This window comes from Rissa tridactyla, chromosome 23 (assembly GCF_028500815.1).
Source record: "Rissa tridactyla isolate bRisTri1 chromosome 23, bRisTri1.patW.cur.20221130, whole genome shotgun sequence".
Classification (NCBI taxonomy): domain Eukaryota; kingdom Metazoa; phylum Chordata; class Aves; order Charadriiformes; family Laridae; genus Rissa; species Rissa tridactyla.
This window is the reverse complement of record NC_071488.1, coordinates 2675216-2703187: the sequence shown is the minus strand read 5'-3', so window position 1 is coordinate 2703187 and position 27972 is coordinate 2675216. Positions and strand designations below refer to the sequence as shown.

General features: G+C 50.8%; 1 protein-coding gene across 11 annotated transcripts; it reads left to right on the top strand.

The window, feature by feature from the left end:
- Positions 1–445: 445 nt before the first annotated feature.
- Positions 446–26680, top strand: PIP5K1A (phosphatidylinositol-4-phosphate 5-kinase type 1 alpha). Of its 11 annotated transcripts, XM_054182812.1 has the most exons (18): positions 447–596; positions 7652–7693; positions 11820–11854; positions 12636–12725; positions 15205–15335; positions 15563–15680; positions 15918–16070; positions 17212–17511; positions 18057–18262; positions 18897–18980; positions 19680–19728; positions 20146–20230; positions 20561–20698; positions 21360–21489; positions 22445–22525; positions 23532–23609; positions 24639–24723; positions 25263–26680. In XM_054182812.1, exons 1-18 carry the CDS (start codon positions 539–541, stop codon positions 25263–25265), a joined length of 1866 nt encoding a protein of 621 aa, XP_054038787.1. In that variant the 5' UTR covers positions 447–538; the 3' UTR covers positions 25266–26680. The 11 variants fall into 11 exon arrangements, with proteins under 11 accessions (XP_054038790.1, XP_054038787.1, XP_054038791.1 ...); XM_054182815.1 differs by lacking the exon at positions 7652–7693 and having other exon boundaries at positions 446–596; XM_054182816.1 differs by lacking the exon at positions 23532–23609 and having other exon boundaries at positions 449–596.
- The last annotated feature ends 1292 nt before the right edge of the window (positions 26681–27972 follow it).

Below are 27972 nucleotides of genomic sequence, written 5' to 3'. Positions count from 1 at the left end.
CCCGGGGAGGGGGGGAACCGGGTCTGCGTCACAACCGCGGAGAAGCGGGGCCGCGCCGGCGGTTGCATGACGTCACGGGAGCCCGACGTCACCGGAGCGACCCCTCCCCAATACCTATCCGTCCGCCCCTGGGCCCTGCCTCCTCCCCGGTACGGCCACGCCGCGATCCTGGGGAGGGAATACGGAAAATGACGTCACTGCGTGACGCCACAGCAAGCCCTGCCGTGACGTCACGTGCCCCCCCGGCTTTGTTTTGGTCGCGTCATGTGACCCGCGGCGCCCTCCGCGCTTGCGCCCTGAAGGGCCTCTCCCCCCCCCCCCCCCCGGCCCGAGTGGTCGCGTCCGCGGGGGCGAATCCAATGGGGGGGGGAGGAGCCGCCTGGACTGCGCATGCGCCCTGCGACGGGCGCCGCGTGTCGTCTCCCCCCTCCCCGGAGAAGGGGGCGTGGCCCCGGCGGAGGGGGCGTGGCCAATCGGGGAGGGGCGCGGGCGCCGCGCGCGAGCCGGCGGCTGCCTCGGGAGGAGGCAGCGCTCCAAGATGGCGTCGGCGGGGCCCGAGTCGGGGGGCAGCAGCGGGAGCAGCGGCGGCCTGGCGGGTACGGGGTTGGGCCCGGCGCCGGTGGGGGTCTCTGCGGGGGCTGGGGGGTGTGGGGCTGGGGGTCTGAGGGGGGTGTGGGGCTGAGGGAGGCACTGGGGGGCGGAGAGGAGGGCTCTAGAGGGGGTGTGCAGTGCTGAGGGGGCTCTGTGAGGGTGTGAGGCTGAGGGGGGGAGCTCCGAAGGCTTGAGAGGCGTGGGGTGCGTGGGGCTGGGGAGGGCTCTTTGAGGGTGTGAGGGGTACGAGGGGAGTGGGGCCGGTGGGAGCTGTGGGGGGGGCGAGACCTGCGAGGCTGGGTGTGTACAGGAAGGGGCTCGGGGCCTGGGCCGGGCTCTGCAAACCCGTGGGCCGGGGAAAGGCTCTCGGGGCGGGCCGGGGGTGAGCGTGGGAGGCGGGTCGGTGCTGTGGGGTGAAGCCAGGGGTGGGGGAGAGGCTTCTGGGCGGCGGGGGGACGAGGAGGAGGAGGAGGAGGCTGAGTCTTCCGGAGGGTGTGGGGGTGAGCACTGGGGGGTTATGGGCCGAGGCCCGGGTGGGATGGGCTTCGCAGAGCCCAGCTGGCTCCGTGGGGTGGGCTGAGGTTGAGCTTTCGCTGGGGGAGGTGGGTGTAGGGCTGACCTTTTCCTGGGGAGGAGGCTGCAGTGTGTGGCAAGGACCCTCCAGGCATGAATGGGGTCCGGAGGGGCTTGAAAACCGCCTAGAAAAGGGTAGTTGGAGGGGGGAGAGGGTCTTGGGGATGGGGACTGGATTCTGTCAGAAGGGGCCCTGCGATAGGGTGGGGGGAGCAGAGCGGTTGGTGCCAGGGGAAACTTGACTCTCTGTTCCCTTGTACTTGTAGAGCCTGAGCCATGAGTCAGGTCGCCTGCCTCGGGGCTGGCAGCGGGTCCCGGTTCCCTGGACTCAGCTGCTGGGGCACAGATGGGTGGGGGGAGTCCACATATCTTCCTTTAGTCGGGACTATGGCAGGGAGAGGGGAGGAGAGCATCTCCCGGGTGGAGGCACGCTCGTCTCTGCTGCATCTGGTGTTGGGCAAGGCGAAGGTGGCTTGTCAAAGCCATTTGGCACCTGTGGGAGGCAAGATATTGTGGAAACGTAAACGTCTTCTGGTTAGAGTTGTTTTGTTGACTAGAACCGGAGCTGGTAAGAGTCAAGGGAAAGGTCTTGAAGTCCTCTGGTGGCTGAGGGTTTCTCTTGCTCTGCTGATTTGAAATGCGAGCTGAACCAGAAATAAGCAGGGTTGGGACTGGGCACCGTCCTCATCCCCCCAGAGGGATGGTAATGATGGGTGGAAACCTCATCTGGGATAAAACAGGGCACTTTTGGTTCTTAAACCTGTGACTGTGGCCCCTCCCAGTATTCACACATCTGGTAGCGTTCTTGGGGAAGTCGAGAGCCATATTCCCATTTCCACAGGCCCCAAACCAGCTTCTTTACACTAGTTTGTGGCTAGAAACCAAAATGACTTTCTCAGAGCCTTCAAATTTGCATTTGGCAAGATTTAACCATCCTTCCTGAGCTTCTCTGGTGGACAGTGGCCAGGATTTTTATTTATTATAATGCAATATGCTGAAGCTTCCTGGTCAGCATGATGGCACTTGCCACCCAAATCACATCAAGGAAAGAAGAAACCCACGGGAAGACTCGTGGCTGAACCCTGACTTCGGTGCTCTCGGCATGTTGCTGCTGCCCCACTGCTCTTCTAGAAGTATTTAGGGCCAGATTGCTGATCACCACCCTGAAAGAAATTACTTTAATTGTTGCAGTAGAGTTGGTGAAGCATCATCTAGTGGGGATGTCTGCATGCGCTTGATTTTCTGGCTTCTTAGCTGTGGCCTTTGGGCAGTGTTGCAGACAGACATCCAACGTTCCTGCTGTATCTTTGCTCACCATGTGAGCAGGCACGGGGGAAGTCATACCTGTCGGTCCGATAAAGCCAGTTTTGTGAGGAAGAAGAGAGCGCTTTGCTCTTTATTGGTTGCGGCAGCTGCTGTGCCTCAGCCCAGGGCTGAGCGTCCAGGGGCAAGACCCCCTGGGTCTCTTTCTTTTGCTTTGAGGCTTCCTTTGAGATCTTGATCTTGTTGCCGTCTCTGAGCCGAGGAGGAGAAGCCGGCTTCAGAAAGCTTGAAGGGTTTTGAGAGCGTTACTTAAGAGAAAATATGCGAGTACACGAGTAAATCTCGTCTCCCTTCCTGATGGAATAATTGCCATTGTTTGCTTCTCCGGCTAGCGAGGTGTTGGCTAACGCGTGTTTCCCACAGGATTTGAATTCTGGTTGTGACAGAGCCTCTGCTGCCTGACGTGTGTGATGTGACGTACGTTCACCTTGGCTGATCCCTAACGGCGCAGGCTTTAAATCTCGGATTTCAGCCCCACCGCCAGGAGATCCAGGGCCTCTCGGGGTGGTCTGCCTCTGCCCTGGGCAGTGTTTGGGCTTTGGGTAGAACTTGGTTCCTCCATAGCTCCTGGAGAGGACAGGTAGAGCTGGAGATGCCGAGAGCTGTGAGCCAAGGAGGGCGATCCTGAAATGGGTGCTGGAAGGGCTCACCCACCACACATTGGGTGATGTGGCTGCGGAGGAGCTGCCTGTGCCAAGGTCCCACCATAGTTGTCCCTCTCCTGAGGTGTCCCCAGCGCCTGTGTTTATTTGCCTCCTCTTGGCAGGACTTCTCCTGCCTTGCCGAGTGTGCTTTCCCGGTGTAGTAACGAGGCCCTGAGCAAACACCAGGTTGGAGCCGTAACTGGGGCTTTTGTTTTTGCCCTGGGCAGAGGCTGGGAGGGCAGCAGGATCGAGTTTTGGCTGGACAATGGCAACGCGTGGCTTCAGCTTGAGTATCTGATGGCCATAGCTGTGCCTTGCTTACCTTGCAACCCCTTCAGATGCCAGGGAGGGGACAAAAGAGGGCCAGTTGTTGCTTCGGACATGAGGTTTTGCTTTGCTCCTTGGTAAATCTTAAACCACCTCAAGCCCTGCCATGGCTTTTTCAGGGGTACTGTCACCCTCAGTGGCCCATGGTGCAGTTTGCCCTGGGGGGCTGTTGCTCTATTACTGGCATTATCCAGCGTAGATAAAGGGGACGTGGTTGATTTTGAGACCCTTCCCGGCCCGGGCAGGCAGCGCTTTCCCCTCTCCCTGACTCAGCGTGTATTTCAACTCTCTGGGGAAACACCCAAAGAGATTTTTTCATTTTGCTGCTTTCGCTTTGAAGCAGCATGTGCCAAAAAATGCTAATGTGGGATTTCGGTTGTTTGGTCCTTTGTGCCTTGGGTGCCGCGGCTGCTTTATAATTACGGTCCGAGGGAGTTGAGAGTTCATTGTCACCCCGGCTTCAGGCCCCTCCCTGGAGTCCACAGACAAAAGAATTGCTCTCAAAATGGCTCAGTCACTACTGGGGACAGGGAAATCATCCTGACACGTCTGAAGCGAGCTGAGAGCAGGGTCCCAAACTGCCGAGCCCTTAATGTAGGTGTCAAACACCCAGAAAGCCTTGCCGCCCCCCATATTCCTGCAAGAGGGACAAAGCTTTCTTGGTCCCACCTAGCCAAGACTGAGCACACAGGAGGGAAGATGAGTTTATTAAATAGAAACATCTGAATGGCTCGTCATCCTCAAGCTTAAAATAGGACCATCAAATGACTCCAAGTCCCGTCTCTGTTATAAAAATCTCTTCTTCCCAACCATCAGCTGTGAAGTCTCTGTGGGTGTCGCAGGTTAGTATTGTCAGCTGGGTCCTGTCACCCAAACTCTCGCCGTCCCTTTTGGTGCCGTGGGAGTCATGCTGGTGTGTGTGATGCCCACCCTGGCGTGGGGCAAAGCTCCTTTTCTCTAAGATGGAGACAAAAGATTACCGTTGAAAGAACAAAGGTAGGAGCCAGCTTGTCTAAATAAATGACAGATTCATCTGTCGGAGGGAAGCTTGTCTGGCAAAGTGGTAGCTAGAAAGCGAATGAGAATCATGTGGTTTTGGGGGGGCACCGATGACCTGGAGTACCATTTCCTGAATTATAACTGCATTTCCCTTTGGAAAGTAAAAGCCGCTCCTCCCTCCCTCTGGCTCCGCTGTGTATTGTTGAAGGGGTCCGCTTGGTGTTTTATTTCTTCTCCCTGCCACCCCTTTTAGCCCTGCAGGCTTTTTTTTTTGAGATGGAGGTGAATTAAAGCTGCCTGTGTTACTTTGCTGTGCTCACCCAGAGCTTCCTTCTCCAGGATCAGGGCTTTGTTTTCCCCCCAACAAGGTATCACGCTCGTTCTCGCCTCTTCTTGATTACTCTGTAATAGTGGTGATTAAATGTATTCTCTCGCTGCATCCCTACGGACTCTGCCTTGTTTAAAAAGCGGAGCGCTCCCAGGGCAGAAAGATACCTCGCGTCTGACCTAAATCTTACTCTTCTGGGAAAGGATTGTTTATCTTCCCCCAAATTAAGAAGGTGGTGCAGCCGCCAGGATTCGGATTTCCCTGTCGCCAGCTCCCTCTGGGGTGAGTTTTGAGCAAGTCCCGTAATTGCTCAGCTGGAATAGGGGCTGTTGACACGCTCCCTTCCTGGGGCTTGGTGATGTTGGAGAGCAGGCTGGAAAAGGAATGCTCAGAGCATTTATTGTTAGGATTTGTATCCCCAAAGTAGCTCCCAATAGCCCTAAAGCTGGACTTTAAATTTACCGACACCCCGGAAAACCTGGTGCTTTGGCGTTTCTTGAATAGGTGCTGTTGTCTGGGAGCAGGGATTGGCTTAAATGTTAAATCATGGCAGGAAAGCGGGAGTAATGCAGAGCTGTAAAACTGGTGGGCTTCGGCCAACGGTAAGATTAATTTTCAAATGGCAGAACCTTGTGCAAAGCCAATGTGCCAGAAGATGCTGCTGGAGGGAAGGAGGCTCTCCCCAGCTCTTCTGCAGGTTACAGGGGCAGGACTTGCCATCAGGTGTTCCAGAAAGCGGTCTTGTCCAAAATGCCTTCAGCAAAAATAAGTCTGAGCCCTCTTCTGCCAGGAAACTGGAGATAACCTCCTTCCTCCTCCCCTCGAGATAGTTTTGCTCTGAACCATACGGAAAAGCAATAACAGGAATACCGGGTGGCGTCTGGCCTGGCTGCGTTAGCCCTCGCTCGTATGTGCCTCTTTTCCAGCCCCTTCCCTGAAGCTGAAGGTGGTTTTAGTGAACTTGCTCACTGACTTATTTTCTTTTAATTGTGCTTTTTGCAGTTCTGTGGTGCTCTTTGACTCCCAAGTGGTTTGATAACGAGGACCAAAGAGTTTGGGTGTCTGCCGTACCTCAGAGTTGGTATTTCTGGGGGAGCAGGAGGGCATGGCTCCGGCCAGAGGGCTGGTCTCAGGAGAGGGGTGCCGGGGGAAGAAATACGGCCGGGAGTCAGGAGCAGATGCTGGAAACTTCTCGCTCACTGTCCTTTTTGTCTTCAGAGTTTCCACCCTTCAGGCCTGCCGTCTGCCCAGTGCTCCGTGGGCTGCTCCATCCTCTGCTGCTGAAGACATCATGCATCTGAGTCTCATTTATTTGGCTTGGAGATTTTTTTATTTATTTCAAATGTTTTCAGTGGAGAGAGTAACTCATTGTCAGTTGAGATAGATTTGTGTTTCTTTGCACATTTAGACGGGGTTTTGTTTGTCGGTGTTCTTGTGACCACTGATCTTTGGTCAAGGTCTGCTGTGCTGACAAGACACGAAGGAAAACTGGTTTCTTCCCAGCCCCGATGAGTTATGTTGGTTTTGGATTGGAGTTATCCCAAATAACTGGTTGCTGTGAAGTGCGTCTTTTCCTGGAATCGCTGGAATAAGCCCCAAACGGTGGATCCAGACTTTCAGTGAGGTCAGTGCTCGTCTGCTGACGTGAGCAGTGACCTGTGCTAACCAGCCTCCAGGTGGTGGAGGCGCAAACCCCATCCTTTTTGGTACATCCTCTTCTCCTCCCCTTGGGTGAGCACCTCTTCTGCTCACCTCTGCAGAAGGCGGAGGAGTTGCTCATTTGGGGGCTTTTAATTTGATTTTTAGATGTCATGCTTGGCCTCAGCTCTCTTCTGGGTACTTAGAAAATGCTGGTAACCTTCTGCGCGGAAGCCTGTTCTTAGTTCTGCCTCTTGGATTAAAAAATGGCTTTATTTCTCTGTGGCTAGGTGTGCTGACCTCCTCGCAAAGCACTTGGCAGTTTGCTGGTGAAGAGAGATTGAGGAAGGGTTTACTGTTTCTGCAAAGCGGCGAGAAGTGTCTAGATAACGTTACAGAGATTGCGTCTCCCCTATCTTTCTCTGGGCCTTTTCCCAGCGTGTCACCCGCTTGCCGGCATGGACACGTCAGCAGTATCCAGTGACTTCCAGGAGTGTCCTGTGCCTCCATCAACAGGCTTGTAAAACAAGTGTAGGGGAGAGGGAGGAAGATGCGCTAATCCGAGGTGGTAAAATCAGTCATGCGTACGTCAGCTGCCGACTGCTAACGGTGGTGGGAAAGATAACCCCGACAGGAATCTACAGCGTGCAAGAGCTCTTTATCTAGAAATTGAATTCACGAACTCTCTTACGGCAGCTTTGAAGCCGTTGGTTTAATGTCCTTAACATAATTTATCAGAACAAGTCTATCGATGCAGAGAATTTCCGAATTATTACTCACTGCTTGGCCTTCTGGCCAAGATCAAGTGTTTGTAAGTGTTTTATCTTCCTCTGGAGGGCCGTGTTCTGCGCTGGCAGGGGCGGGCTGCGTGAGCTCACGGGTTTTCTTCCATCTCCAGCTGCTGTGATGAAGAGCGTTGGCTTTGACTCTTAGCTCAGGCCGGACTTCTGCAGTTTTCCGTAAGAGCTTCCTAAGAGAAGCAAATGAAATATTTAGGCTCTTATCTTCCAGAGCTGTGGAAGAGGTTTTTATTGTGCACGACTAAGGTGCCTTGCTTAGAAGTGTTTTGCTTCTGAAGTTTAGACCTTTGTTTTCTTAACTGGTAGAAACAGGATTTCTTTTCGTGTTTCTATAACTTTCTTAGGGAAAATATCTCGTGTTTCTTCAGTTAGGTAAAGTATCAGTTCACCGTGACAACTGTATAACCTTTTTGTTTTTCCTCGTATAGATTTCAGCTTTTTGTGCTGCTCGGTGATGTCGTTTCGAAGAGGTAGATGTATTGCATATATGTGTTTAACAAAAAAAGCATGGTTTCTTCCTCTCCAGTAACCAGCAGCAAAATGCCAGATTACATAACTGTCTTGGCTTTTGAGGATTGGCAAAATTTGGTGGGTTGTTTCTTTTTTTCCCCTAAATAATCTGCTACCACTCTCAACAAAAAGCTGCTGTTTGATTGAAGTGTGTTGTGTAAGCGCTCTCCTGACATCTAAACAGCTCTCCGCATCGCTGTGCGCACCAGCAGGATTGTTCCAGCGGGGCTTTTCTGCTTTGGTTTCTGCCTGGTTTGCACTTTGAAGAAAAGAAATCTCGCTGCTGTTCCATTTTGCAACCATGGCCTTGGACTGGGGGGGGACTGATCCCAACAGACTTTTTTTGGGGGGGCGGGATTAGCAGGTAGAGGAAAAAAAAAAAATGTGTTGGAGGATTTCTGTGCGGACAGAGACTTGGATGCGTCTGCGGGGGCTCCACCGTGCTGCACATCCTCCAGGTAGTGTTTGGTGGGTCTAAGGCTTGGGCTCACGACCGACTTCTGTGTGTGCAGAAGTGCTCTTACCGACGGTGCCACCGCCTGCAGGCAGAGTCCAAGTGAGGAGGGAGAATATTCCCATTTTTGAGCATTAAGAGGACCTGTCTGGGGCAAACCCTGCTGCCTCCCTTGCCCTGGCCGTTTGTTTGGCGGAGCTAAAGCCCGCCGTCAGCAGCAGGGCTGGGGGGGGACAGGCAGTGCATGCTGGTGGGATGTGTCCTGGCGCTCGGCTTGCCCTGCTCAGACGCTGGAGAGTCGAGCTTGATGATGTGTTTGGGTGTGCTAACGTTTTCGCTTTTTATTTTTGTCTAAAACATGAGGCGCAGCTCAAATCTGTCTGAGCAGCTCTATTTAAAAATAGAGCAAAGTGGGTATTTGTCCCGGCTGTACCAAATTAGCATGCTCGTTTGCTAGACAAGTGAGGATCTGACCCGAATGCCTTGTTCCGTGCTCCTTCCAGTGAAATATTTGTCTGCACTGTTTGACCAGGTGCCATCCCCACAACTTTTTAGCTTTTTTTTCTAGCATTTGTTTCACAGTCGGTAAGGGTATACTATCTGTTGCTGGCTGAAAATAACCCTGCACAGCTAAGGCTGGCGGAAGGCAGCTATTTATTTAGGTTGATTCAGCTTCCAGTAAACAGCTCGGAGGAATGCTCTGAAGTCGCCCATAGGGATTGCTCCCAGAATCGTGAAAGAAAGAAAAAAGGAAACTTTTTGGGACATCATGAATTCATTTTTGGACAGGACTTTCTAACCCTGATCTGTTTCCTTTGGCCAGAATTAACTATTTAGGTCTCTCAAGCCATTTTTTCAGTTGCCAGTCTAGGTCAGAATTACGGCTGACGATCTTTCATTTTAAAGAGGCGTTTAAATAGATGCAGAAATAGTAGCTTATTGGAGATTATTTCACTTTGTTACATTTACGCCATTGAATTTAACACCTTCACTTCTCCGAGCAGAGCGTGTGGGACGACACAAAACTGCCTCTACGTAGCAATAAAAAGAGGTGGAGATAACTGAAACGTTTTCATATGGAATCCTCTGGGTTTTGTTCTCTGGCCTCAGCTGGTAATGCTTTTGGTAACAGAGGGAGCTTGGTTTTGCGGGAGGACACACGATAGACCTGTACATGGCTTCAGTCCTGCCTCGGAGCCGAGCAGACCTCGTCAGCTGCGTCTTCATCCTTGCACTCGGGTGTGAATAAGCGTTTTTTTTTATCATGGTCAAACAGGAATTACCTATTTCCCAACCAGCAGCAAACTTGTTTGGAAACTAGCGGGAGGGAGGGGGAGCTTCCTGCCGCGGAAACTGGGTGTGCTGGGAGCAGAGCGATGCTGTGACCGTGCCGATGCTGGGACCGCAGGCTGCGGCTTTCCTTTGTTGACTCACCCTTTCTTGTAACCAGCTGGTGGGGAGGATTGTCGTTGTCGCTTCCTAAATCACTTCATGAAAGGGCAAACCAAGATGCCGTGGTCTTGGGGCAGCAGGGGAAGAGGAGAAGGTGAAGCCGATGCTCTGGGCTGTGCTGAGGTGCTGTACATCTTCCTCAAACTCACGGTGACACCTCTTAAGATAAAGATATCCCATGGTATCACAGGGGACAAACCAGATCTGCCTTGGGATGCTGGCTCTTCCAACCAAGGCTCATCGAATATTCTCACTTCTAATGTTTGTTGCATGTGATTAAGGCAGCGCAGAGAAAAGATTTGCTGCCGGGTCCTCTGGCGAGAGAGTTTTAGTTAAATCCTAGTGGAATATGGTTTTGCACAGATGATTAAATATTAACACAGCGAATCTCCAAGGTGATAAGGCTGGTGGTGCTGCTTTGGGATTGCTTAAATCATGGGGCTTTTAGAGGTTTCGATTTACGTAATTACAGATACTTGCTTAAAAAAAGGCTTAATTGCTATTGAATGGGTGTTATATTGTGATGCCCGGGATGTTTCCTCCATCCCTGGGTCCTGATGGATCTTGGCAAGTTCAAAACCTTTGTGGCAAGGCGACGGAGTTGAGCTATATTGGTTTCTTCTTGACCCACGAAGTCCCAGAAGCTTCCTCTGAGCTGGAGATGGTCCCAAATCAGGGCTGGTGGCGAGGGGAAGAGGGAAGGGATGCGAGAGGTGAAGTGGGGTGTCTGGCTCCGAAGAGCCCCGAGCGCCCCGGGAGGAGGAGGCGCAGGAGAGCTGGCTGCAGAAAACTTCAAATGCAAAAATTAGAGCTTGTCGGGAGAAACTTTCTTGTCTTTAAAAGGGGATGAGAGGGGGTGGGAAGGCAGTTGGAGCCAGTCGCTCTGCGCACGCTTTGTTTAGCAAAAAGCATTTGTCACAATCTTTTTTTTTTTTTTTCCCTTCTCGTTTGCTTGTTTAATATGTATTGAAATGAGAACTTTGATCATTCGATAAGGGGATCAGAAGGCTGCTGGATTTTGCTGTTAAGTACCTCTGTTCCTTTTGCTGAACTGCAGTTTTTGCAGAGCTGTAGCGCTTGCTGAAATCACAGCATGAGTCTTTGCGCCGGTTGTAACGGGCGAGCAGAAGGGGCTTTGCCGCTGAGCGAGCGGTGGGTGGACCCAGAAGGATTTGATGTAGTAACGCCTAATCTGGTAAAACAATTACTGGACGCCAGGGGAAGTGACCCTCCGCTTAGTCGGCGGCGTGATGGGGGTGTTGCCTTTGGGTGAGGGCGGTTTTTATAAGGCTGCGGTCATGGCTCCCACCTAAAAAAAAAAAAAAAAACAGTTGCTGTGTCTGAAGCAGAAGGCAAAACAAAATGAAAGAGCTTGGCTGGTTTTCGGGGCTGAAAGCACATCACTGTTTTATGCATCTGCCTGGCGGGGGCAGTGTCCCTGTCCTGGGAGCTCTTGGCCTCGCCAGTGTTGGTCTCGATCTGCTTTTGTGGTGTAGACGGACATCGCAGAGGGACAGAGTCATCTAATTGCTTTTTTTTTTTTTTTCCTTACTGCATCCAAAAAACCCCAAGACAGGAATCCAGCCTAAAAGAGAAAAGTTAGTACATCACCTCACAGATATTTAACACTGTGGTAGTTATGAAAATCCCTGAGCTTGGTTTCGAGTAGAAGGGTTGATGTCCTGGGCCTTTTATTAAAAGGTCCTGGAAATAATTTTAAGATAAAGCGTGGTCAGCGCAGCTACTGAACACGGCAGAGCACTTGGCCCTCCCAGTTCTAATTAACAGGCAGCAATGATCCTGCACAGCCGTATAACCCCGTCGAAGGCAGGGGCGTTGCTGGTGCCACACCTGAAGGTGGTCCGGTGTGTTGGTGCGCGGGCAGAGGGGTGCCGGGAGCCAGCAGAGCGGGCAGAGCAGACCCTGGCCAGTAGCATCGGCACAGAACTGAGTTTGGCTGGTGAGCGGTAAGCAGAATCGCGTTTCCTTGTGCCTTGACAAAAACCCTCTCTGCTCTAAGAGGAGAAGCTGGGAAGAAATCAGTCATGAGTCAGTGCTTTTTTCAGATGCCTTAAAACATTGGAACCAAAGCGTTGCAACCAAAGCGGTGTGTCAGGCTTTTTTTTCAGATGCATAACAACTATTAACCCTTTCTGAGTGTGGCTTTTTTCTTTTGACAGGATCATCTACTTTCAAAAAATCACTCACCCCTGAGGTAAGTTTCTGACCGACAAGCTGGTTTGTTCCCTGGCTGAGAGAATGCCCAATTTCAGACTTGAATGAGATCAGAAAAATAGCAGACAAGTTAGGGGTAAACCAGGCAGGGGTAAGTACAGTAAGTTGCAGATACACGTTTGGGAAATCGGAGCATCTCTCCTTAAAAAAAGAATCTCCACTTAAAAACCCAGGTTGTCCTGAAGCTCAACAATTCTCGTGCCAGCAAAACACCACGTAGATATTCTGCTGTGAGCAAGATGTTCAACTCGTTTTGACTGAGAAACGCCATTTAACAACCACGTGTCTTAGAAGATGATGAGTCAAGTGAGCTCTTGTAGCATGAATCAGAGCAGAATTTGCCACCTTCCTAAAATGTTTCCTTAAAGACTTGGCCTTCCTGGCAGAAGGCATGGTGACCAGCTGTGGTCGGTCCAGACTCGCTTACAGCTGATCTGTCTGTGATGAGGGTGATTTTAGGAAAAGGCAAACCCTTCCAGGTGGTCTTGTGTGAAGGTGTTTCTCTCTTAATTAGGTGTCTGGCCTCAATCACGCAGGAGTCGATGGGTTCCCTGAAGGCATTTCAATGCTGTTGCTGTGCCAGGGGCCAGCCTGTATCGTGTCCCCCTTTTGCACGTGTGCAGGGACCTGGGTCTTCAGCACTTCCCAGGCTCCATCTTTGAGAATAACAAAATTATGCCGGGTGGTTCTGGGCAGACACCGCCCTCTAAGACATCGGGTTTTACATCCTCGGTTCTTACCATCTTTTACTCCAACCCTAGATGCCGGGTTCTTCTGGGCAGCCGGGCTCACAGACGATAAAGAAAGGGCACAGAGGAGTGGACTCCACGGGCGAGACTACCTATAAAAAGGTAAGTTGTCTCTTGCACAACTCCTTTGACTGTGGCCGTTCTCCTCTTTGCAATGCAAGTGCTGCCCAGAGCAGCAGCGTGTCTCATGAGGTTCGGTGTCAGACAGTGGGTAACGTCTGTGACAGTGGCTGAAGATCTCAAAGGAAGCAAAAACTGAATACGCGCTTTTTTAGCTTCTCTTCTGTAGCCTTCTGAAGAGAGGATTATTTTTAAACTTTGCCCATTAGCAACACTTCCTAGGCCTCTTCTCTCTCATTGGGTGCTTTCCATGCTCTTTGGGCACAATGGTTTCTATAGATCTTGTGGCATTACTGGAATTTGCTTTACAAAGGGGAGATTGTTTGGGTGTTTTTTAAGAGTCCGTAAATGTGGGTATTTTATGGGTGCTGCTTCCAGTTTGTTGGACTTCATCAGAATGGTCTGAGTTTCTCTGAGTGAGATGGACTTCTAGGATGTAGATTAAATGGGTAAGGGCTTGATATGGGCATGTCACCGCTTTGTGTAAACGAAGCTTCTGGTCTGAAACCTCTGATTCAGATATACCTCCATCTGTCGGGTGTTGGAGTGGATTCAAACGGTGTTTTCACAGAAGCCGGCGTTTGTTATACAACCCTTTTTGAAATGGCTCCTGTTTCCAGGACTGGGATCTGGCTTTCAGTTTCCCAGCAAATTCAGAGATAGGAGGTTAGCAGTAATAGGAGAGAAAAGTAGAAGCCAATGGGAAATGCCTGAAATGTTTCTTGCAAGGGTCCCAGAAACCTGGTGGGACACTGCGTGGGATTTATCTGGGAATGAGACTAATGGACAGTCGGTCTGTTTTCCATCCCTGCCTTTTCCGGGGTGGTAAGTTGTTTTTTAAAATTCTTTGCCCTCTAAAAGTGATTGTAAACAGGCAGTCAGCTGCTCAGCTGATCGTGCTGGCTAATAGAGGAGAAAAAATACTTGTTCCTTGGCAACCTGGCCCTGTGGCTCTGTGTTCACAAACAAGGCAGCAATGCTGCTCCGTGTTGGTTAGTTCTGTTTCTCATCGGTGAGACTGTCCTGGGAGTTTAAGCGGGGCTAGGTGAGCTGAGCCGAGATCTATTTTCAGCAACTTTAGCCTTTAGAGGGTAAGGAGGGAAAGCGGAGTCAAGTTCTTCCTCCTTTCCCATCTCATACTGAGGTAAATGTTGGATACACACAGGTAGCTGAAGTTGGAAAGACCGTTGTCTTACAACAAGCTGGAGTTACTGCCGGGTTTTGTTGCTCTCTTCAGAGAACGGTGAGCGGGTCTCTTGCAGCTATAACAGAAAAACAGTTAAGTGGGAGAAGTGTTCCCATTTGTTCTGCAGAGCTTCATGGAGGATGTGTGTCTGGAGAAAAGACTTGAAATGTCCGTTCCCCAGCTACTGCGGTGGCCTCTGTTGCCAAATGCTTTGATCCACAGTGATTTCTTGCATGTGGCAGGGGCTGGGCTTTGTTTAGCTTAAGGAAACAAACACAAGCTAGCTGGATCCTGAGCCCTGGATCTTGTTCTGGGTCCAGTTGCTTTGTGTCGAAGCCAAGTGAAATGTCCGTGAGCTGCAGTGCACAAATCCGAGCTGCACCTGCTCTGCAGCCTCAACATTTCCAGCAGAGTTCATAGCTCCGTGCTCTGGGAATCGACAGGCTGTGTAACATCAGGGTGTTGGGCAGATCTCATCTGAGCTCTTCTGGGAAAGACAGCCCGTAGCAGGAGCTGGACTGAAGCACGTCCCAGTGGTCTGAGATGAGATCATCTGCTTTGTAGACAGAAGAGGACTCTTGATGTGAGTAGCTGTTAGAAGAACACAGTCCTGCATTGTTCTTGGGCAGTTTGTGCAGAGGATGCAGGAGCGGGATTCATGTCTTCGCTCCTTATTTAAAGACAAGAGTGAACTCCTTAGGGTTAAAGAGCCACAACCCAGCAAGGGAGGCAGACGGAGGAACACGGTAGCACCAAACAGAAGTGTGTGTTGTGTGCAGACTGTGCCTGCTTTGTCCTGTAGAAGACCCAAGTCTGTGCCCAAGATGGGGAAGGGCAAGCTTCAAAGCGTGTAATTCCAAGACCTGGCAGACCAAGGTGTCAAGAAGTGTGTTTAGTCCTGGGGGCACAAGATAATCTGTCCCTGGATGTCTTCCCCCTCCGACTGCAGGGTATTGAGATGAGAGTGGGAGGATGAGAAGAAATTCAGTCCTTTTAAGGACCAGCTGGATGTTGATGCCATTTGAATCCTTTACTGCTCAACTACCCAGAGTGCAAATGTAGAGTAGGATGCTATCAGGGATGAAGGGGTGTTCCCATCGCCAAAGTGATGTTAGTCCATGAGACAGAAACGACAGAAGCTGGAACCAGTAGGTGTGAAATACCCCAGCTAACAGGGCTGTCTTAATCTGGGGGCTCTTTCTTCTTTAACTCCTTTCATTGCTGTTTTCAGTCTGCTGCTCCACGTTGTCTAACTCATTTTCTCTGCCCCTCCAGACAACATCATCTGCCTTGAAAGGTGCCATTCAGCTGGGCATTACACACACAGTTGGAAGCTTGAGCACCAAACCCGAAAGAGATGTTCTCATGCAAGATTTCTACGTAGTAGAAAGTATTTTCTTCCCAAGGTTGGTGCTTGCTTTCTTCTCTCTCTGGTGCTTTGAGGGTGGGTAGCGGTGTTAGTTCCTAACGCAGGCTTGCTGTTCTGTGTGCTTCCGTGTGTCCCTTTCGGGTGGGTGCTTTCTAGGCCTCGAGTGTGTTAGAAGCAGCCAGACAGTGGGTGTTTGCTTTTAGGGCATTTTCTTAAGAAATGTTTCAAATACAAATACTTGTGTGTGCTTCTCTCCTTGATCAGTGAAGGGAGTAACCTGACCCCAGCTCATCACTACAATGACTTTCGGTTCAAAACCTATGCTCCAGTTGCCTTTCGCTATTTCCGCGAGCTGTTTGGGATCCGACCAGATGACTATCTGGTGAGTTGGCGGTTGGACCAGGTTCCCGTTTGTCGCATGCTCTGTGTGATGGGTGTTTGTTGTCCTCTTCCCCCTCTTGGAGTGCTGCGAGGCCCCGTGGCAAGCTCTGTAAGCACTGCAGTGGGTGCTGATGTGACCCTGGGGTTTGCCTCTGTGAATGTTTTAAAGGAAGAGCCTTCACACGGAAGTTTCCTATTGATGTCTCTCTCACCTCTGCGTTTCTCACCTTGTCCTCAGTACTCGCTCTGCAGTGAGCCACTTATTGAACTTTCAAACTCTGGAGCCAGCGGTTCCCTCTTCTACGTATCCAGCGACGATGAGTTTATCATCAAAACGGTTCAGCACAAAGAGGCTGAGTTCCTACAGAAGCTGCTGCCTGGCTACTACATGGTAAGTCACTTGGGCGAGGCTTTCTCTGCAAGCTAGGGGAGGGCCCCCCAAATGTACAAGCGTGACAGATATTGCTGTGCACCACCTGGTAGAGATGTGAGTGGAGGTTAGATCTGTGCCCCAGCTGAGTGGCAGCTTCTCTTTCAACTGTCCAGTGACAAAGACAGTCATGGACTAACGCAGGCTGCCAGGGTGTCACGAGCCTGGCGTGCTGCACAGGGGTCTCGGGTTGCATTTGGTGACTGGGACCCTTTTGGAAGGTTGGAGGCTGCTTCGTCACCAGCTGTGAACTGCTTGTTGCTTCCATGCTGCGCAGCGTCATGCCCATGGTATTTTGCCTTGGAAAGCTGTACTTGTGTTTCCCTTCCCTGGACTATGCTTGGTTCTGTCTGCAAAGATAAAGAGTTGAAGAATTTTAAGTTTCTAGCAGCAGCTTTGAGAGTAAAGGCGTATAAATTTTATGAAAGTGGCTATAGCAAAAAAGGCTTTATCAGTTCTGGAGCAAAATCAGATCCCACCCTGAACACGATGTGTGTGTGATCTGACTGCTTGTCTTTGTGTCCAGCCTGGCCTTTGCAAGCCACCTCTGTGAAAGGGAATTTAGCCATGAGATGGTCTAACCCTAAGTGCCTTAGGGCTTTTGATGCTGTTGGGGTCAATAGCTGAATTCCTTAAGCTGCTTCTGAACCCACAAGTATTTATGCTGTGATTATATCCCAGAGCCACGTTTTTCTTCAAAATTCTGTCTAGTGCCTTCTGCAGCTGCGAGAGTTTAGATCCATCTCTACCCCCGTGTATTTAGCTTGCCCTAAGTGACCAATTTAAAAGGCTAAGCACAAGATCTTCCTTTGCTCCAAAGTGTTCCCAGCTTAGCTTCTGTGTGAATGAGCAGCAAACTCCTTGCTTCCTACCTACAGTTTACCTGCTCAGCTTTGCGGAGGGGTTATTAACAACTGTAGACATCACCCATCTGTTCCCTGTGCTCACCTGCCCTTGTCTTGTAGCCTCTTTGGCAATGGCTTTGAATCCTTGCCAGCTCCGTTTCAGTAGAGAAGCACAGGAAGGAGCAAATAACTCCTCTAACTGGCACGTGAATAACCAGAATGGTTTTGACGGTACTCCTCTGTCTTTGGCGTTTCAGAATTTGAACCAGAACCCAAGGACGCTGCTGCCAAAGTTTTACGGCTTGTACTGTGTCCAGGCCGGAGGCAAAAACATTCGCATTGTTGTGATGAACAACCTGCTGCCGCGCTCTGTCAAAATGCACCTGAAATACGACCTGAAGGGCTCCACCTACAAGCGCCGAGCATCCCAGAAGGAGCGAGAGAAGGTCTTCCCTACGTACAAGGACTTGGATTTTATGCAGGACATCCCTGATGGCCTCTTCCTAGACTCTGATATGTATAATGCTCTGTGCAAAACGTTACAGAGAGACTGTTTGGTAAGTGGAAGGGTGAAGTGCATTTTTCTGAGCCTTTCCCACGGAAAGGAGGTGACAGTTGCCACCCATGTAGCCTCTGCCTGTCCACTTAGAGACCCTGTTTTTTTGGTAGTGGTGTGGACAAGAAGCAGGACCTGGACCCCAGTTTCGTTCAGTATTTCCAACCTGAATTAACCCCAGCACTGCCTCTAGGGGTGCAGGAGCCTCACTGTGCCAAGGTTGAGCTCTGGAGCCGGGCAGGATCTGGGGAGAGGGGTGGGATGATTGGCTGAGACTGGTGTCTCAAGTTGGGTGGCAGTGCAAAAGTCAGTCTTCTCCCCTGGCTTGGGTCCCTGCCTGCACAGGAGTACCACCGATGGCTTTCCTCTGACTCCCTCTGATGGCTGTAGATGAGCTGACTGTGCATGAGCTGGGGATTAAAAGCCATCCCCTCAATACGCTGAGGGCTCTGGGCAAAAATGCTGAGTACGCTTCTGAAAATGTCTGCTCTGACAGTTTCCCTGGGCTTGCAGTAACGAGTGAGCCTCTGTTGACTTTCTGCCCAGGTCCTGCAGAGCTTTAAAATCATGGATTACAGTTTGCTTGTTGCGATCCATAACATCGATCTGGCTCAGAGAGAGCACGCGATGGCGGACGGGACATCCCAGACCGACATGCGGCGACCAGCTGCCCAGAAGGCCCTCTACTCGACAGCCATGGAATCCATCCAAGGAGAGGCCCGGCGAGGTGGCACCATAGAGACAGATGACCAGTAAGTCTGTGTCGGTGTTACTGTTCCCAGTGAAACACTGCGAGGAGAGAGGGGTAAAACCCAAGCTTGGCTCATGGAGACTTAATTTAGATGCAGACAGGGCTGTGCAGGATTGCTGTCACGCCGGCCAGAGAGGTCTCAACGTCAAATTTCGTGCTTTTACCTTTGATTTCCCTTACTTAACGCACAAAAGATTTTCTCGCCTTCCAGGTGGCATTTGAGAGTTCTCCGCCCGCCGGTTATTGGCAGCTTCAACTATTGATTTCCATCCACCTCTAAAAGGCGTAGCGAGTGCTTTGTTAGATCGGACTAAGAGCGCAGAAAGTCCAGCTGCCGTTTTAGTATGGATGGTAGTGGATGGTCTTTACAGTTGCTTGGTCTCCTCTCATGGATGAGTTGGGATTAATCCTCATCTTCAATAAAATTGTCATGGGGGGGAAAAGGGGTCAGTTCTCGGGAGGTTTAGCTAACTTACTGAAATAGCAATTTGCTCTGCCTTGTCTTCCCCAATTCGTAGCTGAACAGTAGGTGCCTCCCGCATGTTGACGCTTGTTAAATAGCTCACATAATATTCAGCCCACGCTAGGCTGCGTGAGAACACCCTGCTTCATGTTTGTGCCTTCTCTTCTTCTAGGATGGGAGGCATTCCAGCCCGCAACGCGAAGGGGGAGAGGCTGCTGCTGTACATCGGCATCATTGATGTGTTGCAGTCCTACAGGTAAGAAACATTTAGTAAGAGCTTTGTATCACCTAAGGGTGAAGACCACTTTCCAGCGTTGTCTGCCCCTGCTTGCTTGTCAAGATTGGCTTTCAAGAAATAGTTAAGACGCAAATAAACATTTTTTTTTTTTTTAAATTTATTTGCCACTTTCTATTTTCTTGAAGTCAAGCATTTTGGGATCAGTTTCTGGGTCTTGCTTACTGTATTTACTTCATGTTCCCGGAATAGATTTACTCTTATGAGGTTGTTTTTGTGTGCTGTGGTGGTTGCACACAGGCACTGTGCAGGAAGTGGCAAGGAAAAAACAAGCCGTGGCTTAAAATGGCCATAACCACTTCTCCCTGTAAAATGAAAAATAGCTGTAAGGCTTACCTTTTCTTCTATTTATATTAAAATGCAGTATGCAGAGGGTCACGTGTGTAACGTCGCTGTTAAATGTCACTGCAAGTTAACTGCCCTTGATAATGACGCCTGTGAAACTCTTCCCCCTTGGGAGAGAACTGTGCAATCAGCCCCGGTGTCTGTGGCACAGTCTTAGCAAAATGGGACAATGAAGAGAATCTAAAGCCACAGCAGCTTGTGTTTGGGGTTTGTTGGCCACTGTGGTCAGCAGCCAAGCTCGGTACTGAGCGAGCATGATATGATACAGACTGGGGACTTGGTGTGAAAACTCTTCTTAATTCTTTCCTTTGTCAGATTTGTCAAGAAGCTGGAGCACTCTTGGAAGGCCCTTGTACACGATGGGGTAAGTAGAAAAATATCACTTTTTAATTTGTTTAGCAAGAATACCAGCATCTTTTCAAATTGTGCCCGCTGTCCTTGCTCCTTCTGAGCACAGGATCCTGGATTTCTAAGGCATGTGTGTGTTTCCCCTCTTATATAAAAGTATTACTTTCTAGGTACTCTCAGAAACGCCGCCTTTGTTAACACTCATCGTCTACTCGTCTGTTAACAAGTGTTGATTGCTTTGTACATAATGCCTACTGCTTGTAGCTAATCTGCTTCTCACAGCCGCTAGCGAGAGCGGCTCTGAGGATCCCCGGCTGTTCCTAGTCCGACACAGCATGTGTTTCAAGGCTAACGGCCTGAGAGAAACTCATGTTAACCTTGATCACGTATTAATTCAGATTCACACATTAATGTTTGTCCCTTGGACTTCCAGGACACTGTATCTGTGCATAGACCCAGCTTCTACGCCGAAAGGTTCCAACGGTTCATGTGCAACACAGCGTTCAAGAAAATACCATGTAAGTATGTCCGCGCAGCTGTAACCTCAGCAATTGCCGTGGTTTCTGGCTTCTCCCTGCTCAGCAGCTGTGGTTTGGGAAGGTGGACGGTAGCGTGCAAGATCTTTAGGAAGTCTCTTGTGCTGTGTCACCCCTTCCTTCCTCCTAGATTGTTCTTGTCTCACAGATGTGACCTTATAGGAGCTGTTTCATCCATCAGCTTGTTCCTTCAGGGCACAGCCCTTGCGACAGACTCTGTCACTGGAAAGTTGCTGCATCGGGTTTTTTTCTCATTCTTGAATGTGTTAAAAAAATGCTTTCTGTTTTGTTTTTTTTTTTTTTTTTTTTAAGTAAAGCCATCCCCTTCTAAGAAGAGCCGGTCTGGCACAACAGTTCCTCGGCGGAGCTGTCAAGGAGGAGTGCCTTCCCAGTCACACTTGTCGTGTGAGACAAAAGCACAAGTAACAACAGAGGCGGATATAGAGCAAGGTTAGTGCCTAGAGAGGTTATTTTTCAGCTTGTATTTGTCTAATCAAAGCTTGTGGCCTCCTGAGCTGTGCAAGACACCTCCACGTTGTTTTGTGGTCTTGCCAGGGGAGCGCTTGTTTTCTGGGGTTGTGGGTGCAGGAAACCAAATGGGGCCAAAACCTCGTATTCACCAAATGGCCTTTGATGGCACCATGAGAAAGCCTGGAGGAGCAGCGAGCCCTTCAAACACTTGGCTGTTTCCAGGTATTCTGTTGCAACAAATGCAGGGCAGGATGATAAACCTTGTGTTTCAGTAAAAGCCAGGCCCCAGGAGGTGAGGAATTGTTTCTTCATGGGATCTTTCAGCCTTGTCCAAGCATCCGGCGTGGCCCGTGCTCCCCCTGGGAAGTGGGCTGAGATGCGTGCCAGTCCCATGGGCCTGGGCTCTTGCCAGCAGCTCGTCCCTGTGGGGTTTGGGCCAGGGCAGAAGCTGGGCTAGGTGGTCATGTGGAGACTTGGACTTGGACCAGAGAACTGCTTGTAGGGCTGATTCTTCAGTGCTTAGGTCTCTTTGATGTCTTGGGCGGGATCCAGCACGGATCCCGACCTGTGGCTAGTGTGGGAGCTCGTGCCACACGATCCCACTTGTGCTGGTGATGGAACAGTCTGTGCTTCAACTCAGGTTCCCACCTTGGTCGCCCAGATCTCCTGCCCAGGACCCTGCCGGTAGACGAAGCTAACAGCGACTCCATCGCGACGACCCTGTCCACGTCTTCCTTGGGCAGCGGAGGCCTCAACTCGCCCGCAAACAGGTAAGGCTCTTGCTGTTCTGGCGCATGGCGGGCCAGCGGCTCCTGCGTTCATGAGCTGTGGGAGGACTTTGTGCTGCTTTATGAATGTTGTGGGTTTTGGCATGCCTGCAGAAATACCCGTTTGAGTGGTCCATGTGGTGTTGAGCAAGTTCGGTGCTGTTGGTTTGAGCATGTGCAAGGCGTGGAGCATTGTGTCACCGTTCCTGTGTGCAGTTCTTACAGATGACATGATCTTGCATCTTCTGCTTGGGCCGTGTGGGGGTCCCGGTGGCTTTTAGTTCCTTGTGTGTTCTGTATTTAATGGCTTTGTTCTGGAGTTGAGGTAATTGTGCTAATTAAAGTGAGGTGGTGAAAGTGTCACTGCCAAAATGTACGTGAAGAGCATTGATGTGACGATGGGTGATGCTGAAAATGACCTTCCTGCTGCTCTTTTCAGAGGGTTGGGCTCTCTTGCAACTTGCTGACTGGGTTAGCGTTGAGCTCCTACAACTCCTCGGGAAAGGAGGCTGCCAGGGATGTGCGCAGGTGTGTGAATGTCTCAGAAGCTGAATGCATGGACAGCCCTGAGGGGGCCAGTGGCTGCCTTTGAACGTTTTGTTTCTTGCTGAAGTGGTAAGACCGGCAGGGATGAGGAGGAGCTATGGTCAGAGGACGATCCCTTTCAGAGAAGTTGTTCTGAGGTGTTAACTTCTCCTTCTGGAAGCAATCGGAAACCATCTTCCCCATTCCTGACCCACTGCCTGCGCAGTGGCGCTGACTGAGGTGCCTGCTCTCTCCTGAGCTGCAGGAAAACGGGATGCAATTGTCATTAACGCCTCTTACTGCCTCTGTAAAAGGTGGAAACTTCTTGGTAGGGATCCTAAACCAGAGCTGCTCCTTTCCAGTACGTCAGCATGCCTGAGGTGTTCTTTTTACTTACTTAACAGCAGGTCTCTCTCCTTCAATCTCTACGTAGGTCAGTGGGCGTACAAGTGCATAAAGCTGACAGCTCAGCAAAGGATTTGACTAGAACAGCTCCTGGCATCTTCCTGTCTAGGTGAGGGGAGGAACCAGACTTTGCCTGAACCCTTCTGTCTGGAGGGTGTCCTCAGTGAGACTTACCCTGGGATTTGGCCTCACGCTTGTTGCTGGCCAGTGGTTACAGAGGTTCTGTACAGTCAGTTCACTCCTAAAATGCTGTGCTGTAACACAGTGTGTCCTGTGCCGAGGCTCAGCAGTCCTTAACGTGTCTGTCTGCTGTAAGGCTCAATCGTAAAACCTCTCAGGAAGGTGTCCTTCTCGCCCCGCGTGGCACTGAGCGCCCGTCTTGGTAAAAGCATACGTTCTGGTGGGTAAGAGTAAACTTGCTGCACCACTGGGTTGAGTCCCAAGAGGTTCCCCAGATGTGAAATCTGGTCTGTGTTTGCCCCAGGTACCTCTGGACTAGAGTACGCTGCTTACCGTACCCTGCGGGCACTCCAGCACGTGCTTACCCTTTGCCAACGTGCCATAAAACCACGTGCCAGGAGGGAGAACAGCCCAGCGTTCTCTCCTGCGTGGGGCCCTGGGATCCGAGTGCCCTGCGTCAGACCTCTTGTTAGAGGCTTAAAGCCACTTTTGCAAGATCCGTAAATCCACTTGGGAGATCAGTAAAGCTCTGCAAACCCTGGAAAGGATGAAGGCAACTTGTGGATTGTTGATTTGTAACAACATAACTTGTTGAATGGATTTCAGAAGGCGGTTTTGTGTTGGTTTCTTTTTTTTTTCTCCCCCTCTCTACAGAATCAGCCAGTCTCGTGGGGTGTTTACCACCCTTTGGGGAAGTAACCCCCATTCGAGAGGGGCACTTTTCTCTTAAGCGCTGTAATTTAATGGTGGACTTGGTAGTGTTAGGTTAATGGCTGGACTCAATCTTGAGGGTCTTTTCCAACCTAAATGGTGCTATGATTCATGCTGCAGCCCCGCGTTAGGGCAGTGCTGCTTTAGCGCTAATTAAGACAACCCTCAAGGGCTGTCTGCGCTGTAACCAACGCTGAGCATCCTCGCCTTTAATTTCTGCGTAGGTCAGAAGCAGCGAGTCACCGGTTTGAGAGCTCAGCAGAGGAGGAAGCCAGAGCGGCTCAGAGTAACCGGGCGCATAGGTGAGGCACGACCAGGCAGAGCGGGAGCTGTGCCTTCCCGACGGGGGTCCCCACATCTCCGTTCAGGTGTTGATCCAAAGGTGTTTGCACAGGGTGATGTGTAGCCCGATGACTGAACAGCTCGATGCTTCCTGTACTTGGGCAACAGGCAATCGAATACCCACTAATTAAGGCAAGCACTGCAGGCAGGCTGTGACAAGCCCTGGGTGTCAGCCACAGGAGGGCCGAGCGGGTCATGCCATCCCAAAACCTCCTCTGTTAGTCACCAGTGCCCCAGAGAGCCCTGGCTGCTCGGCCTAGGGGAATTACGCACTCGCAGCCTTGACTCCTCGCTCAAGGGGCAAGGAGAGAGGCTGTGGTCACCATATCCTCAGGAGGAAGCGGGGGCAAGACCCAAGCTGGGAATGGGAGTTCCTCAGCCAGCAGATTGCAACCATTTTGCTGGAGGATCGTGGAAGAAGGAGGGAAATAATGGGGTATTAGAGTAAAGCAAGTCGTCTTCCCTGCCCCACCTTCCCTCCTTGGCAATGTATCCCATCAGGCGCTCAGCGTGCCCGTGTTATGTATCCTACTGTCAGGCTGTAGCATTCAGAGCGTAAAAGGTTTGTAAAAGGCTCGTTTTCAAACAAGGATGCCTCTGCCTGGCGAGGCTGAGACTCGCTGAGCTCCGGTGCTTCGTGATTTCTTCGTCCCTGGACTGTTTTCGCACAGGACCTTTTCTCTGTTGAGGAGGTGCTCGAAGATTTATGTAAAGAGGTGCTGCTGCTTGCCTGGACAAAAGATCCTTGTTTCTAATGTCTGAAGTCCCGTCGACTAGGGGGGATGATTTTCTAGGTGGTGTGTTTTGGGTGCCTGCCCCAGCAGGGATCGTGTTGCCTGTGCCTCCACATAAACCTGCCTAACAAACGCCTTTGTGCCGTGCTGGGTCGTTCCGTTGGCTGGGTACGACAGGGCAGCCCTGGAGATGGGACTTACTGACAGCTCACTTCTAAAAACTGCTTTACAGGTCTCCCCCTTCTGTTTCCCCAGCGGCTCCCCAGGACCTTCCATCCCTGAGTGTTCCACAGAGCTGAGAGAGCAGCTCGAAGACCTGCAGGAGACAGAGATAAGCTTTGTGAGTACCTCTCTGTTCAGGAGGAAGAGAGCGGCTCTGGGGGTAATGGAGAATTGTAGGGGTTATGTGGTCCCTAGTTGTGCCGGGAACAGAGGCACTGGGTGGTGTGAGTCGACCAGAGCAGGAGCAGATCTTCTTAATCCCCCTCTGGTACGCGAAAGCTCAGCCCGCTTTGTACCAGGCACCGTTCCTGCTCTTAGTGATATCTGCTGCCCCAACTGCCTTAAATTGGGTAAGCGGGAGGCAAAGCAGAGACATTCCTCTTTCCTGAGGGCCCAGAGCGGGTCTGATGGCAGAGATAAAGCGGGGACAGCAAGGCTCATCTTGCTCTGCCTGCAGCAGAGGGTGAATACTCACAGATCCTCCTGTTTTAATGTAAGATCATGGCTGGGGCAAGCCTGAACTCGAGAGCCCCCTCCGCTCTGCCTCTCCTGGGATGGGGAAGGGTTAGGGGAGGGCCAGGCAGGAGACCTCCTGCTGCTCTTCCTCGGAGGAAGGCAGACCCCTCCCCAGCATCTCCCCCTCTTTTCTCTTCACAGTGAAGCAACGCCGAGACTGCCGCAATGGAAGCAGACTGTTCTGTGCTCTGCGTGGTCTGTGGAGTCTGACAAACGTTCAGCCCCTGTTGCTGATTTATTATATATATTATTTTTTTTTAAAAAAGAAATCTTATCTGGACAGAAACCTAAACGCTGGAAGGCTGGGCTACACTTAGTGGGATAGTATTAACAAAGTCCGAGCCAGCGCAGCTGAGCCTCGGACACCTGGAAGTCTCCTTACAGCAGAGCCCACCGCTGTGTCCCTGCTGGCCTCCTTTCTTTGAAGCCCGGCGGGAGCAAAGCCGGCTGTTGGGAGGGAGGGGGAAGAGGAGGAACTGCTCCGCGTGGCCTGAAGCCCTCTGGAAAAGGGATCTGACTTTCAGGGAGTTAACTGCTTAAGACGTTGACACCACAAACCTTGCGAGAACGAGCAGCTCTTCGGAGTTCCTTGGGGGGAAACGGGCATTAGAGCCTCGTTGGGGCAGTTTGCGACAGAGCAACGTGGTTTTATTTTGTATTTTAAACAAGTTTTTAATTTAAGTGTTTCTCTGAATTCAGTCATATCACTTCTTTTTAGTCCTGCAGTATAGGCTTTTTTTTTTTTTTTAAATAAATAGGATTTTTTTCAGTGTTCCGCCAGAAAGTATCCCATGTGAGAGGCAGAAAGGGGGAGCAGAAGCTGCACTGACTGTGGATGGGCTTCTCTCCCCCGCCAGCTGCTCCTGCTGCCGGAGCCGCCTCCGTTTTCAACCTTGCATCGCCCCAAGAGCGCCGAGGAGAGCCGGGTGCTGCGCTGCTCGCAGGACTTTGAATGTGCGAAGCTTTTGAGATGTCAGGGAGGTTTTGGATTGCTTTACCCCCCGGTTTTTAAACTCGGCCCTTTCATCCTTTCCCCGCCCGGCAGGGAGTCGCAGGTGAAGGGAGATCTTTGGGAGGGGCACGCTTTTTTTAAAAGTATTTCTTAAGCAAACGGACCAAACCCAGCCTGCTCCGGTCCCTTCCCCTGCCCTCTGTCCTGCTGTGGGCACCACCTCCAAAACCCTTCCCGTTTTTATAGCGCGGCTCCCTTTTGATATCTCACCTGTATCGCCGCTCCTGGCGGCTCGAGACCGAGATTCCTACATAAACGGGACAGACTTCTGCCTCCACAAAAGTACGGGGCATTTTGAGTCTGATTTTAAACAAAATAATAAGATAATAAGCTGAAAGGAGGGATTGTTCTGCTGCCATTTCCCCGCGGTGACGCCTGGCCCACGCCGGCTGCAGACGCTTCTCTAGAGATCTCAGAGCAGATGTTGGACTGAGCTTTATTTTCACTAAATGCTTTTTTAAAAGAAATGAAGTGACTCTTCCCCGTGTTCCCGGTGGGTTAGAATCCTCCGTTCTTTTTTATATATATATATATAAAAAAAAAATAATTTAAAGTTTGCCCTTGCGGTAGTGCAAGGGGTTTCTATACTAATTAGCAATGATTGCTAAGGAAACGAAGAATGTAGTGGTGTAGAAAGGGATTTTTTTAGTTGATGTTTCAGAGCCAAGTCTCTTCCCACTTCAACCTTTTAAAGTGGATGCAACACAAGCTGATATTTTTTAAGACAAAGCTTTTCTTTTTTTTTTTTTTTTTAAAATGCTACTACTTTTTTTTTTTTTTTTTTTTTTTTCTTCTCTCGAAAGACCAAGCGGAATGGCCTTACTCCGGGTATCCGGATCCCCAGGGGGTTGGTGGAGCACCAGGACAGTCGCTGTTCACAAACTGTTTGGTTCTCAAGGGCTCTCAAACCTTCCGACGCCGTTGATGTCGCGCCGAGGCCCGCGAGCGGGAGGAGGATCGGCTCGGGGACGCCCGCGTTGTCCCTGCTGGACCTTCGTCTCCCTCCCTGCGCCTCTGACTCCCTCCAGCAGATTCCACTTTATCGCTGCAGTAACTGTCTATATTAGACACTCGTTTCGTATCTTCCCTCCTAACCCCTATTTGTTTGTTGTTTTTTTTTTTTTTTTTTTTTTTTACCAGGAGGGAAGAAAACCAAGTCTCAGTTTTTTTTCATGATTTAATATTTATGAAATTGTATTTAAGTGTTGGGGTGGTTTTTTTTTTTTTTTTTTTTCCTGGGGATAGTTACTCGGCGAGTAGGGAGGTGGGGGGGGGGGTGACGTTTATATATCGAACTCTGCTTTGTAATGGGTTTTCAGAACTGCTTCTTTTCGTGTGTGCGTGTTTCGAAGTGACGGGTGCCGGGTTTTCATGTCTTTTTAAACCCCCAAGCGGCTTTTCTCCAGCGCGGGGAGGGGACTTCGCTTCTCCGGCCACACCGGGGAAGGTGGACACCTACTGCAACCTCCAGATTGACGCCGGGTGACGGGACGGAGCATGGATGGACGGACCTCTCCTGTCCTGCTCAGCGTCGGCATTGTCGCCGCCGGGACACCTGGGGAGGGACAGACCTGTGTCCCCCTTCCCTTGCCCCATCCCTGGGGAGCAGCTCGCGCCGTGCGTGACCGTTGTCCTTTCGGCTGTGTAACGCTTGTGGCCTCGTCCGCTGTTGGAACCGCGCGCAATACACGGTGTGCTGCTGAACCCACCGCCGCCTGCCTCCTCTGTCCGGGGCGGGGACATGGGCTTTTAAAGAAAAAAAGCTGTATTTTTTTTTTTTCCCTATGATCATCTTCCAAAGCAGGATTTCCAAAGAGGGTTTTGATAGGTTTGCGTAAC